Source organism: Pygoscelis adeliae, unplaced genomic scaffold, assembly GCF_000699105.1.
Source record: "Pygoscelis adeliae isolate BGI_AS28 unplaced genomic scaffold, ASM69910v1 Scaffold99, whole genome shotgun sequence".
NCBI classification, from domain to species: Eukaryota; Metazoa; Chordata; class Aves; order Sphenisciformes; family Spheniscidae; genus Pygoscelis; species Pygoscelis adeliae.
This window is the reverse complement of record NW_008825493.1, coordinates 126,320-148,448: the sequence shown is the minus strand read 5'-3', so window position 1 is coordinate 148,448 and position 22,129 is coordinate 126,320. Positions and strand designations below refer to the sequence as shown.

Sequence of the window (22,129 nt, the reverse complement as noted above, 5' to 3'; positions counted from 1 at the left end):
ATTTGGAACTACCTGGCCTGTAGCTACACCATGCTGCAGCCACATCTGACTGATTAAGACTCAACATCTGCCACAAAACTATCTAGAGCCTTGCTTGTCTCAGTGCAAAGGATCAAGGATTATCCTGCCTAGGCACATAACATAACAATAAGCTAATCTTTAGGTTTAGTTTATTTGTTTTCCTGCCAGCACAAAATAGAAAATGCAAATCAGAAAACAAAGGCAGCGGGTATAGAATTTAGCTTATCCCATTGTGGACAGATGAAAAGAGTGTGCAGGGGAGAGGAGGAGGTGTGGATCGTAGGCTGAAAAAAGGAATTGGGACAGTGGGACAGGGTGAATGACATGGTGAAGCAGAAGCATATTTCCATATTGAACTTTGAATGCCTAAAGTTCCTTACACGTAAAACTTGGGAGACCAGGCACACCGCTTTGCTGGGGTCACTCTATGCAGTGCAAGGAGATCTGAAATTAGCTGCAGAAAGTCTATGGAGAATCCTGTCTTTATCCCAATATTAATAGAGTGCCATCTTTTATTGCTCTCCTTTATTCCTCCTCTTCCCCTATGCACATTCCTGTTTCTCCTACCTGTCAAATTTCACCCATCTAAAATCTGTGGCCCTAGACTTTTCCTGAAGCTATTATAATGCACTCTTCTCAAGCTTGCGGGTAGATAAAAGCCTTGCCAGCTACAGTAGCTTCTGGACTGGGCAGATAGTTCTCTGCTTGTTCAGTTTGGTTTGCTTCACTGGAGTGTAGTATTGCGAGTGTTTAAGTCCATAGTTGCATCTTTTTGCAACCTCCATTCTGACAGCAGAGCTGATGACCTTTTGCTTAGGAAGAGAACATGGGCTACAGGGTATACATTGTTTTTCAGACACAGATTTTATTAATTTCACTGCATTAACATGAAAACAGGGAGAAATATAATTCCAACAATAAAAGAATTTAAAATAAAACACAGCAGTAGAAATATCACAGTTACAGCAGGATTTGTATCACACTGAACTAATTTAGGTTTTAATATTAAAAAGGTGCTTTCACTTTAGTGCAGTAAAAAAGTACAAAAGAAAGGAAAAATATTATTTCCAAGCAAGAAAGTTTACTGTGAGGATAGTTTTTGGTCTTTTCTTTTTTTCTGTGGCTATAACCTCACAAGTTAGTGGCCAGATTATAATAGCTGATAGGATAAAAGCTAACAACTAATAGAAGCAGTGCCTTGATGTTATAAGGCTACAGGGGGAAGAGTATTTGCACCACCTAGATTAAGGCATCTGATAACTAAATCAAGAGGCTGGCATTTCCAGGCTCCTTCTATAGTTGGACAGATAGTCTCCCCCAGAGGCTGCTTAAATCATATGTCTGCTTCTGACTCGGGCATCTCTTTTTCTCTGCTGACTACTGAGGGACCTTGAAGAGATTTGCTGTTAATGTAGGCATCTGAGTCACGTGGCTAATGTTAAGTAGTGTGGAATCCTCTCTTGTGTCCTTACCTTGCCCGGAGGCTAGTTGAACCTGCCCCTCCAGATTTCCAGGAGCAAGGTTTTACATGCCTGAGCGGTGCCCTTTGAAGTAAATGGGAAAAAAAGCAGAATGACCATTCACTTGCATAAGGAGTGCTAACCTGCACTTCCTTACAGTTTGAAGCAAGAAGTTCTCCACTGTGCCCCTCCTGCCTCTTCTTTGCTAACATCATGTCCCTAGAATACCACTTTCTTTCACAGGGAAACTCCTAATAATGGCATAAATGTATGGCCATAGGACACCAGTTGACTAATGGTCTCGAGTCTTCAATTAGCATGCAGTTCTAATTGAGGCACCAGTTGTCTATGGACACTCTTTTGGGAAGGCAAAGTGGATATGTGTCCTCTGCAGTTGGCTGCTTTTGCAGTTCAAGGCTACTGTCTGCCTAGAAGTGTATCCCAAACATCAGACTTACCGTGTATGTGAAGAGCATGTTTTTCTCATGAGGGAGCCTAGCCTAACACACTTACTGCATCTGCCATGTAAAGTCTTCCTTTACACACATAATTTACCTGTCCAGAACTAGGGAGGCCTCTACTCAGCACTGTGCTTATGGTCTCCAAAATCCTTCAGGGGGTCTGGATATTTTTTTCTTACAGAATCTGGCATACCGAATACCAAGGTAATTTTCATTTTGGCCTTGCAGATCTTTGCTGATGTGCTTATATTGGTTAAGTGCTGTTTTCCTTGGAGGGATGTGATTTGTCAGAAACAAGCTCATGTTTTTTTTGGGGTGCAACGTTGTCTTGTTATTCAGTCAGTAGACTCGGTGTGCGGAGTTACTTGCAAAATTTCACCCACAAAAATCACAGTGTTGCCCGTTAAAATCCCACTTTGGAAAATGTTAGCAACGGAACAGTGATATGGCAGGCATAAAATTAAAGAACTAAAATCAAAATACTATAACTTAGCCTATAGTCAAAAGGATTATATTTTAAAATGACTACACTATTAGCTAACAGATAAATCCTTGGGTTAAATGGCCCCAGTAAGATAAAGGTCAGTCAAGCCTCCCATCAGAGGAGAGATATTATCTTGATATATCTCATATTCATCCTCAAATTCCTTTTTTATGAAACATCTTTTTGGAAAATAAGGGGTAGGGGGAAAAAGTGAAGAAAACTAAAAGCCTCCCTCTATCAAATGCCTGACCATGTTATAGAAAGAATACAGTCACTTCCAAAAGGTGTTCCATTAATGTTGAATACTAAACAGGTACATCAATCCTCAAAGCTTCCTCCCAGTGTTTATCTTAAAATGTTCACATAACAGGAAATGGCTCTTGTGAGATTACATATTACTCCTTAATCTCTTCAATATTGTATTCCCCCCAGGTACATCTCACTAGCATTTGTTCATTGGATAGATTTTGGGTCAAGAAACAGAATCATACTATTCTGGGCCCCATTCAAATCTTGATGTGATCCAGCTATGGTGTGAACGTTTCCTGGAGAACTCACTGATTCTCTTAGTTTAAGAATGGAAAATCCTGTAACCCCAGGGAACAGTTAACAACAAGAATTGAGGATCATACAGTTTTCAGTAGTGGTTGACATAAAGATCTTAAATAATGTCAGGCAGTCCTTAAGGCAAAGTGAGTGATGCAACATTTACTAACTAATGTTTTGATGTATTTTTACAGTCCAGTAGAGATGTCATGCTCTGCAGTGGATGGTGTGAATGTGGAACTAACTCTTTCTAATTTCTCACGATAAAGATTTGGACATTTTTTGCAGAGGTGGGCTGCAACATGTTTTCGGAAAAAGGCATAAAGATATTTCCTAAATTTTTCTCCAACAAATGCATAGATCACAGGATTGATACAACAGTGGATCATTGATACTGTTTCTGTCACTTGGATTGCTTTCTCCAGTTGACCTTTGATTTCACAATTTGGGTTGAAAAGTGAACTTTGAAATGTATGCAAAAAAGAAGAAATATGGAATGGTGTCCAGAAGATGAAGTAAAAAATCATGATCACAAAAATAAGTCTGACTGCCTTCTGTTTTTTCTCATTCTTGCACCTCAATAATGTTCTTAGAATTTGTGAGTAACTGAAAATCATAATGAGCATTGGAACAATAAGTCCCAGAATGTTCATCTTTAAAGCATAGGAGTACTTCCAATATATTGTGGCATCACTTGGATAATGAGCACTGCAAGTATAACGTGAATTTTCCTTTTGAGTTTTGTGAAATACTATCCCAGGAACAGAAGCAAAAATAGCAACAGCCCAAGTGACAGCGCTGGTGAGGATGCCGTAGGTAACTGTCCTAGCTTTTAAGGCAAACACTGCATGCACTATGGCCAGATACCTGTCTAGGGTCAACAGGATTATGAAAAAGATCCCGCTGTAGAAGCCAAGCAGGTAGACACCTGAGAGAATTCTACACAGCGCTTCCCCAAAAATCCAGTCGTGAACAGCGTAATAAGCCCAAAAAGGGAGAGAAAATACAAACAACAAATCAGAAATTGCCAAATTGAGCAGGTAGATGTCAGTCATACTCTTCAATCTCTTGTATTTTACCAGGATAAGGACAACAAGCATGTTGCCCGTGAGGCCAAATATCACCACCAAAGAATAAAGCGGTGGCAGAAGTTTTGCTGCAAAGTGCTTTTCCTCAGTTCCTGGGCATGGTGTTGAATCGCTGTAGTCAAATTCTGTTGTCAGTGGCCAGTCGGCTGAGTCCGTGGTATGGTTTTCCATGGTGTGTTGGTCTGGAAAGGAAGAAAAGGACGTTAAACTAGAGGAAACTCCGAGCTTGGCAGTGAGGGGAATGAAACACGCCGATGTCCTCATCTGGAATGCTTTTTGCTGTTGAGCACATAAGCATTACTGCGTCAATGTGTGGAAGAGAACGAAATTGCAGAGCTCCCGGGAAACCAATCTATATAGCTGTGAAGTCACGTTGCTGCATGTTGGAAGTGTGCTGGGTGTCATTTCCTACGTGTACGCTGCCTGGTGCGTTTTTCCTCCTCAGTCTAGCCTGTCAGCTGCCTGACGCAACCAGAAGCAGAGGAATGATGAGTTCAGCCTGAGCAGTGGGTAGTTCAGGGCTGTTGTGCTCAGCAGCGGCTTTCCAAAGGGATGGAGCGAGCCAGCGAGGCAGCAGCAGGAAAGCACAGCAGCTGCCACGCAGAGCATAGCCGTGCTTCTCCTTGGGACCTGGCTACCTTCTCATTGTGCCAGCCCGTACTGTAGCCCGCACCCAAGGAGGACCAGGCACTGGCAAGGTGTAAGCCGGTGCCTGCAAAGGCGCTGTGACCTGGGCAAAACAAACTGACTGCCGCTTGTTCGGGTTGTTCATGACTTCCTGGGAGCCTTAATGCCTGTGGGAATCGGGTCACTGGAGGTGTGGAAATGACCTTTGCGCAGTACTAAACATACCCACCTGGTGGACGTGCTGTCCTGGGTGTTGCAGAGCAGCAAGTCGGCAGCGTTGGTCTGGTTAAAATGGCAAATGTTGTGTCCTTTACAGAGTCTGGGTCAGGCGTAGGCCATGGAAGCGTGCTGGTCTTAGGTAGCTCTGGAATGAAAACGGTGCGCAGTCCTGTAGAAAGAACAGATAGGCAAACACCTTGGCAAATGGCATAGAAGGTGACAGCTGCTATCAGCGTGGCCTATAACACCTATATCTGTTGTGGCATCTTCCTGTCAGTTGAAAGACCTCCCCAGTGCATCCGCGGGGATGAAAGAAGTTTTGACTCCTTGTTTCAGTAGCTGTTTAACAGCTGTGATTCAGGAGCTCCAAAGTTTAGATTGGCTAAGTGTCTCGGAGGGGGCACAAGGGTGAAAGGCAGACATGGCCATCGCTGTGAGTGTGCACTAACAGTTCTTCATGGGCAGCGGTTGTTTTGATATCGTCCTTCATCTTTTGTTAGTCACTGTTTCCTGTGAGGTGACATAGCAATTGAGGAAGCGCAAGGGTTGCCCAAACTCCCTGTCCCTCCAGTTTTGGTCTGGGGACTGTTGCGGGGGACTGGGCTTCCCGTGCAAGAAGGAGTCACAGCCTGGGAGGTAAGCTGTGCAGCAGAGCTGTGAAAGCCCTCAGGCAAGTTCTGTTACAGTGGGAGCCGGTAAAGGCTTGTGACTTTGAGGTCAGCCCCTCCTGCCACCAGACCCTCCCCCTTTCCCAAGTCCCTGGTAGGACTGTGAGCCAGATGCAGAAGCATAGCTTTGTGTAATTTGGTCTCTGAAAAGTTGAGATCTGTCTTCTCACACACCCCCGGAGACAATGGAAGAATTCCTGCATGTCCCGTGAGAAGCCGGGAAGAGGATTTTGTGAAGACGGGTGTCAGAGGGACCAAATGTGCCTCCTGGTCACTTAGTGGGGAAGTGAAATCCATGGGTTTGGTAGCCGCGTAAATAGAGCTATTTGCTGTCTGGTAAAAGGGCTGCTTTTTCTTCCTGTGTCATCATGACTGCTTTTGTCAGGCACTTCACGGCAGATTGGTGGCTGTTCATAGCAGGTTGATGGTTTTGAAATCTGCATTTTCCTGGCAAGTTGATGCCTGTTCTCTTGACAAAGGCATCGGACTGCTCCCGACACAGAAGATACTGTGTAGTGCATCTGCCCCAACTTGTTCTGTGATCTCTGACCACTCATGTAATGCAGCAATGTTTGTTCCTTTCCCGCTTGCAGCCCCACCATGCACTTTTTTCAATGGCAAGGTCTACCCCATGCGATTGCAGATGTCTTTTGCAGAGATGACATTCTCAAAACCACCACTTCATTCTCTCTGCACTTGAGTTCTGCAAGACTAAATGCAACTGAAGAAACTCAGCCCGTGCCTGGAGTGACACAGAGGCAGGCCCCTGGTCTGCTTTTTGGTAGAAGCTCAATTTAATTACATGGTGGGCCACTCTGATCTGTAGCATGTGAAATTTCTGAAGCGTCTTAAGCTCATGTCAGCCTATTCTGCTGTTTGAGGAAGGGATTATTTCCTGATACATAATTACAGACTATTCAGGATCCAGAGAACTTAGTTTTAATCTGGGTCTTTATCTCAGTGGATATATATATAATACAAATAATCTTTATGAGCAAATTTTATTGATTACACAGTGTTAAAACAATTTTTTTGTGTGTGTATATGCACAAGTATGCGTTCTTATATCTACATATACATAGACACTCATACATATATAGAATCGTAGAATTGTAGAATCGTAGAATCATTTAGGTTGGAAAAGACGCTTAAGGTCGTCAAGTCCAACCGTCAACCTAATACTGCCAGGTCCACCACTACACCATGTCCCTAAGCACCACATCTACAGGTCTTTTCAATACCTCCAGGGATGGTGACTCAACCACTTCCCTGGGCAGCCTGTTCCAATGCTTGAGAACCCTTTTGGTGAAGAAATTTTTCCTGATATCCAATCTAAACCTCCCCTGGTGCACTTAGCATTGTTGAATCTTTGTATATATACAAAGAAAGTAATATTTTTTTTTATCTAGTTTGGGACTTATTTTGAGATTTAAGAACAACAGAAAATAATCGTGGGAGTAACAGAACTAAACATAATTGATTCCCTACAGATTTGTCTCCTTTGCTGCCCAAGTCTTACCTCCTGTGATGGGTTGACTTCAGCCGGCAGCTAAGCCCCCATCTAGTCCCTCCTTCCCTCCCTCCCTCCACAGAGGAGTAGGGGAGAGAATCAGAAGGGCAAAAGCAAGATAAACTTGTGGGTTGAAATAAAGACAGTTGAATAAGTGAAGGAAGCAGAAAAAAACATAAGGGATGATTAAAGGACAAACTTGCTTGCTACCTCTCACCAAGCTGATGGATGGCCAGCCAGTCTCTGAGCAATGCCTACTTTGGAAAAGCTTTCCTCCGCCCCAGTTTTATTGCTGAGCATGACGTTATATGGCACAGAATATCCTTTTGGTCAGTTTGGATCACCTGTCCCAGCTGTGGGCACAAATCTAAAAGACAACACCATAAGGGCTGCTGTGAAGAAAATTAAGCCTGTCCCAGCCAGACCCAGCACACCTTCTGACTACCAAAACTGAGCTCCTGCCCTGCACAATTCACATTGATGCTGCCTAGAAAGACAGCATGTTCTGTGGTTTGCAGTCTATGATCTGATGGGAAATCTCTGAGCATTTGCATGGGATAGAAGTCAGATCCTCCTCTTCACAACAAGCATAAAATGTTAAAAATATTTTCTGAAATGTTTTCTAAGAAATTCCTTATCCTTTGCCCACAAGCAATGTTAATCACAAAAAGCTCTAGAAAACTGATCTGGCTAACAAATGCTATTGGAAACTACTGTTTGCATTTGATTTTTTTTTTTCATTTATCTTTAACCATTTTTCCAATTTTCATTTTCATGCAGAAAGGAACATCTTCTGCAGAAGCTGTAGTCCTTGACAAGAAGTCTGGTTTTGGCTCTAAAATGATCTAGGCATGAACCTTCAGAATGGGTGTGTTAGGAAAGGAATCACCAGGTTTATCTCTGCTCTTGTGCTGTAAGTATAAACGGGGTCTTCTGAGAGATTCTGATTGGGGAACTTGTGATTATTTGGCTTATTTCCTTCTTATTTTCCTTCCAAAATTACAAATGAATATTCAGGAAGCCTTAATGATTTTCATTTGCAGGACTTTCTTGTTTACTTTATGGACTGCATGCGGCCATCAGTGCCCACTGTCCTGCCCACACACCCACAGTTTCTGCATGCACAGGGTAGTTTTGGTTGCTAGCAGAAATTCTGGATAATTTCTGCAAAAGTGGGCAACGGAGTCAAACCTAAGGTAGAAATATAAGAGAAGGAGAATTTTCACTTTGGTGCCCTCCTTCCCTTCTAATTTATCCTGTGTGCTTATCATGCAAAAGCGTCTAAATATATGAGCAGTCCAATAAGAGGCTACTTGTTTCCCCTCGGAGGACTGGTTATGTTCTGAGTCTTCTAGAAGTTGGGTACAGTGAAGTGTGACCAAGCCTCGGGCCAAATACCTACACCCTGGGAAATTTTTTTTTTCTTGCAGAGAAAATGGGTTTACAGCTTGGATGGGAGAAAATTTTATTTTCTTAATAATTGTAAACTTGTGAGCCAAAATAAATGTAATTTCATTTCTTTTAAGTTTTAACAAAGCTGCACTTACTGCAACATCAGAGATTCTTATAATGAGGATGTAGCTCTGAAATCTTTTCATATTTCTGTATTTCAGCTGCTTTGAGAGAAGCCTTGCTAGCTCTTGAGTATTAGCTGTTATCTATAGTGTGTCACCTTTAGCTATAGAAGTGTCTAGGTACTGGTATGACTATCAGACGTTTCCATTTAGAGTAATTCAAGTAAAGAGGCTCCTGAGTTGCTACGCTGACTTATTCAGGGATGGCAGTTTTCACAGCTCAATGAGTCTGCTGTGCCCTAATTTGGACAAAGTTTCCTCATGGAAATCAGAACATTTGATAACTACAAGTTAGAAGAGCATCCATGCATTAATGGAGCCGCTTATCTCAAAACTGAATGACCCCCAAAGTTTCCTTTCCCTTTTTACGGTCTAAGACAAGGTTTCTCTTTTGAAATGTGTGAACAGGTAACACAGCACTACTCCCCCTGCCCTCGCTCTCCTCCTTTTAACAAATAGCAGTGTTTGTCATACAGAAGAAGAAATTGCTTAATGACTTATAGTCAGCTTAAAAGTATGTGTCAGCAGCATCTAGGGGACTTTATGAAGAGAGAGAAGTACAATGTAGCACAGAGTAAAACTGAAACTTAAATGAAGAAAAATAATACCCCATATCGTGATAGCAGGTGTTGCAAGAGAGGTGCCCAATGTTTCCTGCTAACAGCTCTATCTCTAACTTTGCCTTTGACTTTCCAGAAGGAGTCTGTGGACAGGCAAAACTACAGAGAAGACTGTGCACAGACACCAAAGACATCTTGGGGAGCAAGCGTAAAAGTACATACTTTTCTTGAGTTACCAAGAAAGCTGAAGAAAAAGATGGAGATGTAATCTAAATGCTGTATGTAAGACTCTGAGCTGATAGTTTCCCTCAGGCGCATCTTTTCATGTGGTAGTGACCACAGGATTTCTTTCCAGGGTATGATTGGGAAAAGACAGTCCCTTCCAAAATTAAACCTCGCTTTGGAAACCTCTTCCTCTTTTATAACATCTCTTCAGAATGGCTTGCCTAACTGATGAGGGTTTTTCATCCCTGCAGCGCTTTCAAGGAAAAATATGTTCTCGGCTGGAAAAAACAGGCTTAATTCTCTGTGAACCCTCAAGATCCAATTGTTTTCATTCCCCAACAAAACCAGAAAGACAGTCTTGCAAAAATTCTGAGCTTTTCTGCACTTAAATAGAGTCAGTCTATGTGGTCTCAAGACAAAACAAGTAGGAGGTGTACCTAAACAAATGTACAGTAAAAGAGTACAATAAGCACTGAAAATAAGCACTATGATAAACTTGAGACATTGATTAAATGTCTTCCTCCAAATCATGACTACATGTGTAAGAGGGCTCTTCTCTTGTGTAGGTTAATCCTGTGCTAGTATCTCTGTTCAGGTTTTTTTTCAGTGTCTCTGCTTAAACTGCTTCAGATAAAATATTGAATTCAGAGTAATTCAAACAACAGTTGTAGTCACAATGATTCTGGGGATGAACTTGAGTATAAAAAAGAAGGATAATAGTCTGGAGCAGAGATTGCCAACATATGTCATAGGATCATGCCCTTGTCATGTTATTGCTATAAGGGTCTCCACATAGAGAAGTTCAAGCCCACTGCTCTGGCACTGTCAACTGTTCTGGCAAATGACAGTACAATTCTCCCATGAAAGCAAATGTTGCTATAGCTGCATATTTGATATACTACCCCCCAAAAAATATATTCTTAGGCTACTGTAGCTTTTTTGCTAATACCCAAGTGGCAAGCGTCATTTATCCAAGCAGAGGAGCTCACCTCTCCTTGTGTGTGAGAATGGTACAATTCCAGTGTAGTAGTGATGAATTTTTTTCATATAAAACCTCATTAACAAAACTTGCAAGCCAGATCATGACTGATATATATGAGATATGGAATACAGGCTTTCTAATGTGGTGGCTCAGAAACATCACATTAAAAAGAGGAACCAATCCCAAAGAACATATCCCTTCATAACATGATAATGAAACAATACCTTTCACAGATTAAATGCTTGAATAATACAAAGAAACTATGTGATAGGATAGGGATGAAGAACATCTGCCATCTGCATCTGATAGAGCAAGATGTGGCTTAGATTTGGAGAGGTTAGATTGAATGTGAAGGATTTAATGTCTGATCAGTTTATATCCTTAGCAGAATACATTTTCAAGCTACTGACCTCCTGGAATAGCTTTGAAACCAAGACCCAGTCAGTTTCTAGTACCAAAAAAATTATAATTTTCTACACCATTTGTCCAGTTCTATTCTCTAGTCTCACATTTAGCCTTACCCTGAGTTGTAAGCTAGTTACAAGACCCAATTGTTCTTAAAGATAGTGTCTCTGCTTGAATGGTAGCTCTACTGCCACTGTCATTAGGCACATATACTTCCCCACTGAGTGAATCTATATCTATCGATACACATTTATATGTAAAAAAGGAAAAAAATCAGCTACTCACTGATTTATCAAGCTTGTTTTGTCTGACCGCGTTCTTCTTCTTCTTTGTGAACAAACACATAGTTAAACCCTATATCTGAAAATAGGAAACAGCACTTCCTGTGTGATCTATTGCAAAACATTACAAGAATCAAGGGTATGGTTCTTCTTTCTGAAAACGCTCAGTTTCCAGGCTGAGGTCAGAACTGAGGGATGAAGACTTTATGGGCGTCTACTTGTTCTGCTCCAGCTGGAACTGGAGCGGTCAGTATCTGAACTACTGCATCTTTCTACAGGGTTAAGACTGGGTGGTTAAATTCAATAAAATCCTGTTCTCAGGACAGTAAGTATTTCTAGGTGCTCTAGACACTTCTGCAGCTCAACAGAAAGTGGTGTGAAATACCTGGCATACAGAATGTGTGCTTTTAAAATTAAATTCAGGTCTCCAAAATGACTGTTGAAACAACCCCACCAAGGCATTCTTCATCTTCATTGTCACTGGCTGACTTCTACATAATTTCTACGTGGTTCTCCCTTTCATCATTACTAGTGAAAAAGAATCTGTAAGCAAAATTAGGATATGTTGATACTATGCAAAGCAGTGTTATGTTAGACAGCATCACACTTGCCTTAGGTGAGCATTGTGAAGAAAGACAAGTCAAGGTCCAGACGTTTCAGAGCTAATTAGGTCAGGCAGAGCACTGTGCTGGTAGAGCTACCTTTCTTCCAATTATGTGACCAGCTTATGCAGTCTACACCACACTGCACTGTGTGGTGTAGAACCCCTCCTTGAACACCTATTGTAATTTTTGCAAAGCCGTTTGTAATGATCTTACACTTCTAAGAGGCTGCTGTATGAGACAAGCTGGAACCTGCAGCTCATTCCCTTTTTGATGTGGTGACAGTGCAGGGTTGAAAGCAATAGAAAGAAAGAGATTAAAATAACAGAAAGTGGTTAAAGTATATTTTTGCTTCAAAGGCAGGAAGTATAGTTGAGTGTACAGGCTGGTGTCATGCATTTATTTTTTTTAAATATTCACTTCACCAATGCCATTGGCACTGCATCTGCAACAGCCTCCAGCTGTTGGAGTGATAATTGATGCCTATATAAGTGATCATTATAAACCAAGACTGATTAATAATATGGCCACTTATCTGCTCCCTGAGGAGTCTTTTTACATTTTTATAGCAAGTTATAGCAAGGCTATATTTTTAAAATTTGCATTTTTTTGGCAGCAGCTGTTGACCATTTTCTCTAAGATTGCTGGGTGGTTTCTTGCAGTATTCCTGAAAAGCTGTAAGACTGGCTTGTGCTACAATTATAGCTGGATTTTGTCATTTCCTAGAAAATCTATGTGGAGTTTCAACAAAACCAGTGATACATAATCTGACCACATGTGTTCCAGAGAGTATAAAAGAGACTTGTAGAGCTGTTTCAGAAGGAGCACCTAAGCAAGGCATTAGGAAAAGGGGTCTCTCTGATGGCTGAAAGAATGTAAATATTTCCTGTTGATCTGGAAGGGGCTGTGTAGATTTTGCTGTAAATATAGACTGCAAACCACTGAAAACCTTCAAGCCTGAGCAGAAAGGGCCTTCCCTACGGGGACACAGTGGATAACAGGGAGACACAACCCAAATTTTCTTTCTATACCATCTCCCTTTGAGTTGCTGTCTGAATTTGAAAAGTTATGTTTTTTACCGCTCGGGACATCTCTTGCTACTCAATGTACGGGCTGCTAGTCCAGCAGTTTTGTTTGCAAGTTTAATCTTTTGTGAACTACTATGCCTGGTAAAGAAATGCTTGGCTTGCAGGATCAAAAATCCTGCCTAAGGCACTTCGTTTTCGCTGCCCCATGAGAAAGAGGCGTGGTTGCCTGGAGAAGGGGCTTGTCTGGGCTCTCGAGAGTGGGACTCCTTTGGAATCCATTGCTCAGAGGCTACAGGTGGGTGTAATCGTCTGGGCGTACCAGAAGTAATCCTTGCCCTCTTCTCTCCCTGTCTTGTGACACTGGGACTTCCTTCTGCCTTTTTCAGGGACTTTCTGGAGTCACCAAGCTCCTTCTTTTTGCTTGCTCTATCAGTTTGCCCAAGCAAAAAGTAGTTACAGCTGAAACTAGCAGAGCCAACCTATAAGTGATGGCAAAAGTTTTGGAAACTTAGCAAATGTGGCACTTTGGGATTGAATCCCTCCCATGCAGGAGCGGAAAAACACCTAGTTGTATAGCAAGCAGCCTATGCAGACAGTACTTTCTAAATAAATGTGGGAGAAAAAAATGTATACAAACCTGCAAGCATCCATATATTGGTAGAACTGCTAAAATTTGAAGTCTCTCAGGAATGGATAAATTCTTGTTTTCATTTTATCTCTTGTACAGACCAGTCCTAGGAAAGATCACAGAAGAAGTCATCCTTGGAAGACCTACATGCTACTTTCATAATCTGTGACGTAAGCAGCGGTCTTTGGTTTGGTGTAATGGGTTTGATGGATCCTTGTGATGGGGAATGAGTGACTCATGACTCAGGACTCACTTCTAATTTGGGAAAGAAGGCACAGTTTTGCACACATTGTTTTGAAAGAAATTTAATTCTTTGTGCCTCCAGTCTGGGTGCTTAGATTGAATACAAGTAGACTGTTTTCAGGCTGCCTGAACTCCAATTGCTCTCACCCTTGGAAATCAGGACGGTTTCTTTCCGAAATGGTAATGCAAATAAATGGAAGCTACTTCAGAAAGTTTGATTGAGATTAAAATACAGGAAATAAGAAAGATTCAAAAGAGAAGAAATATCTCATATTGGACACTTAATTTTAGGCACCTGGGACTACATTTTGAATTGTAGCTAAATTATTATTATATTATAGAGGATAGGGCCTGTTAGAAAGGACAGAGCCAGCTGAAAATCCCTTTTTCAGGGATGTTGTGACTCTGAAGAAATCCAGGGGAAAGAAATGAAGTGTTCATTGGTCTAGAAAACATGGCCTGTGAGAAATGATTGGGAAAGGACTAGATGATCTCTGGAGGGCTTTCTCAGACTTACTTTCTATGATTTTACTCTTAGCATCTTTCCTGTAAGGGTTTAGTAAGCTTTATAAACATTAACTAATCCAAAGAACTGCCTAGGAGATGGAAGCGGAGGAAGCAGTGGGAGAAAAGCTCCCAAAGTCAGAGACATTGCCAGGTGAAGATTGCTTGCCTTATAAAATTAGAGAGCTGCTTAGGTTCTCCATCTATAAAATTAGAAAGAGCAAGAAGGGAAAAAAAGAGTACATAAACTTCATCATGCTAATCAATTGAAATTCTATAAACAGGGAGGTACCACTTGGTTGTACCAAAGAGAAGAATCAAAAAAGAACGAAAAATTTCTGCAACAAAACTGATTTACTTCAGCTGGGGCTTTCTACAAGCTGTCACAACACTACCACTGACAGAATTGAGGCAAGGGAACCAAACCATGATGTGCTTCTATTACTCCAATGATGTGCTTCTATTACTCCATCAACTGCTGAGTGTAAGAGAGAATTAGCTTTTTCTGACAGTAATACTGTTGCCTTAAATTTAGAATATTATGTGGATACTGAAGTCAAGACGTGGGGATACACTCAGGGCACTGATGTAATTTTCCTAATTTCTTGAAGAAGTCTCTTTTCTTTTCCTGTGGAGGGAAAGGGAGAGCTGGAGACAGTTCACTGTTGGCAAAAGTATTGATAAAATTACGAAGCAGATTAGTTAAATAGAAATGACTGGGCCTCAGCTGTATGCCACTAAGACCACAGCAAAGATTAAGTGATGGCCTTGCAGTTTATCTCATATTCTAGGCCTCCCATGTGGAAGGAGAAATGCTGACTTCAGTCCCTATGTCAAAGCATGTTTAAGAATTTCAGGCAAAGTAGGACAGCACAAGGAGGGGAAGTGCATACCGATGGAGTTGCTTTCCCATTCCTCTGGTGTGCTTCAGCCTGCCTTTTTATGCTGAAATTGGATGAAGTAGATGTTATGCGTTGAAAAAGGAGTTCAATAAACGTATTACTGAGTCCTTTGCAGTAGACTTCTCTGAGCGTCCTCATCCACAGTAGCCCTCAGCAGGCATTTTGCTGACTGTCCTCAAGCTTACAGGGATGGGCATGTGGCAACTTCGGTTGAGCACAAGGAGGAGCACACAGGAGGACTTTGCAAGGTCTGTTAGTAGGTAATTCATTCCAGACTCTTTCAAACTGAATGTTGTAGGCTGTAGGAATCATCTCTCCCACCTTTAGCTGGTAATTGGCCAGCTAGTGTAAGGGCTCCCTGTACAGTCAAAGGATAGAGGTAGGTATTTGCAGAGGGTAACTGCCTCTGTCTTAAGCTACTCCACCTTAGGCTAGAATGAATCACTATATGGAAGGTGGTCTCTTTAGTAATAGAAAGAACCTAGTCAATGAGTTCAGACTAGACAGCTAACCTGTACATTGATAAAACCGAGTTATAGCCCAATCAAATGTTTCAGATAGCCTGAATGAAATCTTTGGGGCTTTTGGTGACTAGAAACCATTCTTTATTTTGGAAAAAGATCGAGCCAAATATTTTCCATTTGCTATTCTTTGGGACTGAGGTGTTTTTTTAGCAGGTAAGCCTGATAATGCTGTCTATATCCTTTGCTGAAGAAGAAGAGACCTGTGCTGTAGATCTAAAGACCAATCCTGCTGATGACCCACCCAGAAGCAGGAACAGATTTTTTGGGGCACTATGAAGACTGTACCCTGCTCATGCCCATGAAAACTGTATGTGCTCCCCATCATGTCACAGAAGTAAGGCTGCAAAGGCCGTCCTCCTCTTCTTTTACATCCTCACACCCATGCAGGTGTTCTAAAGGGGCACTGTGTTTTAGAAGAGGTAGGAAGATACATAAAAGCAAAACACAGTTTCTATTGATAGCATATGAAAGTTGCATTGTCAGCTGCTCAGGTGTCATAGTACTTCCTCACAGGTTTGGGGCATTTCACAGAGCCTTGGAGAAGTAAGACTTGACAACTGAGATGTAAGTAAATTGGGAGTTCAACATATTCTTAAGATATTCTGAGTTGCTCACAGGAAGAACTGCAAAAGAAAATATCAATGCAATCTGCCCTTCATGTTAACCTCTTGAGTACACACGTCATGATGCTTCGTTCAGTTTGCAGGAGCCATCCTCCCAGCTGAGGGACTGGTTATTCAGGGTTCTTTTTACTGCACTTCACTACCATGCAGGACCAGGCCCTATTTAATGTACACTACCCAGATGCTTCTTAGACTGCAGAATTTTGCTTTTCCCTCATGATCATTTCTCTAGTTCTGTTAGGGTAATATCTGATTGCTTCACAGATACTACAGTATTTGTCTTCTCACCACATTTATGAGATGGATCAATACAATTATCTCCATTTTGCAATGAGGAAGCTGAATTGCCAAGATTATGAATAACACTGTCAAGGATCTATTAATTTGGGGAACCTGGTTTGTGAACTGTTGTTCTCCAAAGCAAAGTATTATGCTGGGGCATGGTTCCCATCTGTTGTAGCTGCTGGTTCTTGGTCTTCACAATGAGCCCTGGAACATGAGGAACACAACCTCAGAGGCCATCTATGAAAATCTAAGTTTAAGTGGAAAGGGAAGGTGCTTAATTTATATGCTAGAAGTAGACACTTAAGGGTAGGTAGGATAAATTCAGGCCTAAGTGCCTAAATCCGTTGGTGGAACTTGTGCCTGCCCTTTGACAAGCTTGTAGATTTCAGTAGTATTTGTGGCACAGGACTTGGCATCTCTGAAATGTAAGTCTTCCCTGATTTTGCTTCTCAGGTATCTGCAGGACTGCTCAATGAAACTGAATCCGAAAGACACAACCAGCCCCAGACAGTCTTCAGTCTTCTCAGAGACTGGCTCATACTCGTATCTCATACTGGCTCAGATACTGGCACCTGTCTGGTGGAGCCTGCTTTACTTCTGAGAAAACTCCCCATGGAGAGTCCAGCAGCCTGAAGCCAGCTTTGTAGCCACACTACACCAATTTATAGACATACTGAATCTGACTCTAATCATCTTCCAACAGGTTTTATTTACAGGGTGGAGGCACCATTTCCTTAGTAACTTCTGTAGAGAAAATATAAGAAAACACTGGGCTTTAGGTAAGTCAGCAAAACCTCCTTTCTCACAGTCCACAGCAAACTAACCACACCACAGAGTCTGTAATACCACAGACTGTGTATGCTGTTCTCCATCCCCAGCAAATGAGGATCACTGTGGTGTCTTCTGTACTATGGTGCGGTAAATTTTATTGCATTCCCTCTTTCTTTTTTTTTAAGGCAGTACTAATTGCTGTCTCATAATGGGAATGGAAGAGCTAGCTTGCAGCTTTGTCCACAAGTGAGATATTTTACACCTGCTCTGTTAGTTGAATGGTTGTGGACAGGCTGTTTGTGCCACTGTGGCAGAACAGTATCAGTGTTAGCAAGTGTGATACGAAGCCAAGTCCATCTGTATTTGTGAAGGTCTCAGATCACGTTGCAATAGCTGTTTTATGCCGTATATTTAGCACATGCAAACTAGTCTGCTGTTCTTCTTGGAAGAGATTGTGTAAATGTTAATATGAAAGCAAGCCACAAATAAGTGATAAAAATAACTTCAACTGAAAAGCCATCTGAGCAAGAGAATTCAAAGGAAAGCTGGTGTTTCTGCCTAAGTTGTGCTAAAGTATTCTGGGATAAAGTCCTACATAAAGCCTTAAGTGAATCTTAGCAAAAAAATGTATTTGCATTGCCTGAACTGCACTTGCATTCACCTGAAATCTCAAAAACAAACTATCGCTGTATGTTTCTTCAGGGAATTAGCATCGTACACTGATGCTGCTCCATTTTACAAGACCTCTTCAAGTCACATATTTTCAATATTATTAGCACTTGTCCTTGGATAGTGGAGAAGTTTACTGTCTGTTACTGTTTTTCACACTGACGAGGAACCATTTCTTATCTCCTAGTTGTTCATATGTTAAATGCATTAAACATTAAATACTTACACAGTGCTCACCACTGACACTTCCAATTTCCCTCCACTCATTTCATTGAAAAGACTGTCAGGTAAGTCTAAGCCCCACAAACCTGTGTTTTTTTCCCTGAAATCAGAGAGTCTCTCCTGGGATATAGCCTAATGTTTTCTCTGCCTGAGAAAAAAGCCTAGAAAAATTAGGGCCAAAGGCTCTGGACATCAGCCACAACCTGGAAAAGCTGTATCAGGAAGCCGTGACAAGTGAAAACACAATTTATCAGCTAGCTTGAGAATCAGTGTGAAGGAGAACAGTGTGACCCATTAGGAGGGGAGGCAGACTGACCAGCTGACACTGGAGTGCACTGGGATGGATGAGAGAGGACACCTGATTATCTTCTCTGGCTCAAGAGAAGAATAGGAACTGCTGACAGAGAGAGAGAGAGAAGTTGGGCTTGGAAGTCATCTAAGGGCCACCAGAGTTTCAGCAGACCTCTGAGATTTTCAGGTTCTTAAAGAAAGTTGAAGTCAGGCAAGCTTCAGAACTTAGTGGCGTTATGAGGTCATTTCAGCAGAAAATTGTAAACCACAGAAAGTTTTGATCTCACTTCTGGATTAATTTATTAACGCATTTGGGGTTTGCATTGGATAATGTATTTGGGTTGTAATGTATTTCTAATTAAGAAGAGCAAAACCCACACAAGGTATCAGAAAGAAGACTGTGAGAGGTGTGTTTCTGTAACCAAGATTCTAGTATAAGGACTACAGGTAGTTATAGTGTGTGGCCACAAATGAGTAATATAATTGATTTTGGCTGATCCAACTCTTCTTTTTTGTATCTTAAATAAGAATAGACGGTAATAAGTAGTTCTTATCTGGATCTTTTTAACACTGATGTCAAGCCCTTGAAAACATTATACAAATCCGGATGACTATTGCATCCTGCCTCACTGAATTCAGTGGTGGATCTCAAACGTGACAGAACCTGGCTTTAAATTGATTATCGTATACAGACCTGTGAAATCTCAGGCTTTCAGGGTGAGGCACATGCGCTGTCTCACGCCTGTTTTGGGTTTCCCCGAAGTGGTGCAATACCTCATAAATTTGCAGTGCTAGCCTGTCTCTACTGAGGTGCTTGATGCTGCCTAGTTGGCCTCGTCTGTGGGGCAAATGTAATACTCACAATTCTGTTATGGGCAAAAAGGAAACACCTTATACGTAAACCCAAGAATTTATTGTTAGTGTAATCGAACTTTTAGCACTCTAATTCAACAATCATTATTAGTCCAGATCTAATTAGCTCAGAAAAAGAAAGAAAAGATAAAAAAATAAAAAAGACATTAATACTTCTGGGCAGAAACATCTTAACAACAACAACAAAATTAATAGTTAAATTTGTTGTATATACACTTCCTAGTTTATACCCCTTTTCTAAGTGTAATGCTTTTACTCTTCCACTGCTCCTCTGAGTCCTAAGGTCAATGGCTTCAGCCTGTCGGTCCTTCATGAAAGGGTCCCTCTAGACCTCATCCTCTGTCCCTACTTCTCAAAGCCTCTGCTATCATGCTAGGACTGCATTTCCCTATATTGCAGCACCATGTTAGAGTCGTGTTAGAACGAATAACTACTTTTTACTACTATCTGTATAAAAACTGTAGTTGTGCCACAGAAAGATAAGCAAAACTAGGACAAATTAAGTATAGCCACCTGCTCAGAAGAACTGTTGTTGCAGCTAAACCAAGCAAAAATAAAGCTTCAGGCAGGTCAAGATGAGTTCAGACAAAGCCAGGCTGGCAAGCCTCAGTCCTGAGGCCTTGCACATTCAGTACAAAGCCCGTGGCCTGGCAATAGCAATACCAATTCCGTATTACTGGGTGAAATACCATATTACTGGGCAACAGAGCCACAGTCTCCGTTTACAGGGTCACAGAAGTCTCTCCCTTGTTACATCCCCGTGTAACTAGAGGTCATATTCAATGAATATTTCACAAGACAATACTAAGAAGACATAGTAATATATTTCAGGAAATTTTTATATTTTTGAGCTGGAGATAGTGAGGCTAGAGGAATTCAACATCTCTTTCACTCACCAACCTTCTGCACAGGGCAGCTTTGCTCAGCCCCAGCTTTTGAGAGCCAACAACCTGGCAGGTTGATACGGAGAAGCAAAGAGGTGTGCTGTGAGAAAAGGACTGGGGACAAAGGCACAGACTTACCCTCTAGCATGTTTACAGCAGAAAAGAAATCAAGGTGTTAGAGACTCCCGAAGCAGAGGAAGTAGTCCTTAGTAGTGGGAGGGCTGTGTTAAGGGAAGTGCCCCACAAGAAAGGAAAAGGGGCAAGGAAACTGAAAGCTTAAGAGTATATTACAGTGGGTTGAAATTTCTGAGTAGGAGAGTGGCTAAAACAGCTCCTGGAATTAAGAGCAGTGCCAAGTCATAACTTCACATTTTCCCCTCCCGCTGAGAGATGAGATGATCTTTCACTTTACAATTTTATCTTCTACGATACAACAACTGTTGTTGACATATTTTTTTCCATATTCTTTTTAGACACCCTGTGCTGGGTTCCCAGCAGTTGGTGGCACTATTTGGTTTTGTCACAAATCTCCCAGCCCAGCCACAGACTCTGAGGCTTCTTCAAGTCTCCCATGCCCCTACTGTCACAGACTACTGACGTCCATGTCCCTGAACTGCTGGAGAACCTGAGAGACTCTCCAAAAGCCAGTCCTGGGGACATTTTGGTGCACAGGTTGTAATAAGTGAAGAAATGTGTTTATATTGCACAGTTATAGGTACATCTGAGCTAGGTCCAGGACCAGCAGCTGTGTGACCTCTTAGTCATAGCTCTCAGCTGCTAATTAGCCTGAGCACAGCAGAACGCTTTTTTGACCTCACAGGTTTGTGTCTTTGAAGAAGTCTCTCTATGTGATACTGTATTTACTGTGTTGGCACATTTCTTATTTTGAAAGTGACTTTGTGATCTCTTCATGACTCTGAACTGCCCATTGTAGAAATTGCACTGGAAAAAAAAAGTTATTTCTAGCACCTAAAGCACACTTTTTCTAGGTCTTTCCCATCTAGTAGTGTGTGTGACTTGTCAGCTAAGCTTGTTACTATGAAATAATCTGCAATATCTTTTGAATTTCACACAACATTGGCCAAGTAGCCTAACCTCTTGAGAGTGTGTGGTCCCCGGGCTGGAAAGCTGCCCGGGGCTGCCAGTGACAGGGGTCTGCCTGGAGACCACTGCCCTCAGCATCTAATGGACAGCAAAGAACAACTGGTAGGAGTGTGAATAAATTTTTCAGCTCTTCGGAGACATGTACTTATGGTTTCCCAAACTCACTGAGAAGATTAGCTTAATTAATATAGTATTATAAGATGAAGCTTAATTTTATTTTTTTCCAGAGCTGTATCATCCTGAAGTATTGCATGATTTCTAACATCATTTCAATGAGTGGTTTCTATGGGTTGATTCCCACTTTTTTCATACTGCTTAAGCATCTTAATTGAGGGTTCTACCTGTGTTTTTCTGTTTAGTTTTAATCTAGGAGCTTGAGCAGATGCAGCCAAAAAAAAAGTTGAATAAATGAATGTCCTGGTTTTGGTAGGGATAGAGTTAATTTCCTTTCTAGTAGCTGGTACAGTGCTGTGTTTTGGATTTAGGGTGAGAACAATGTTGATAACGCGCCCATGTTTTAGTTGTTGCTGAGTAGTGCTTACACTAGTCAAGGACTTTTCAGCTTCCCATGCTCTACTGACTGAGAAGGCTGCAGGTGCACAAGAAGCTGGGAGGGGGGCACAGCCAAACTGGCCAAAGGGACATTCCATACCACGTGACGTCATGCTCAGTACATAAACTGGGGGAAAGCTGGCTGGGGGGGCTGCTGCTCAGGGACTGGCTGGGCATCGGTCAGCAGGTGGTGAGCAATTGCATTTTGCATCACTTGCTTTGTATATTATTATTATTACATTATTATTATTATTATTTCAATTATTAAACTGTTTTTATCTCAACCCATGAGTTTTTCTCACTTCTGCTCTTC

The 22,129-nt window shown here is 41.6% G+C and overlaps 1 protein-coding gene across 1 annotated transcript; it reads right to left on the bottom strand.

Annotated features, from left to right (window-relative positions):
- Window positions 1–3,087: 3,087 nt before the first annotated feature.
- LOC103922998 (C-C chemokine receptor type 2-like) lies at window positions 3,088–11,167 on the bottom strand. Its single transcript, XM_009331234.1, has 3 exons — window positions 11,116–11,167; window positions 4,917–5,075; window positions 3,088–4,242 (listed from the first exon to the last, which is right to left on the bottom strand). The coding sequence occupies exon 3, from the start codon at window positions 4,229–4,231 to the stop codon at window positions 3,161–3,163; it is 1,071 nt and encodes a 356-aa protein (XP_009329509.1). The 5' UTR covers window positions 4,232–4,242; window positions 4,917–5,075; window positions 11,116–11,167; the 3' UTR covers window positions 3,088–3,160.
- Window positions 11,168–22,129: the final 10,962 nt, after the last annotated feature.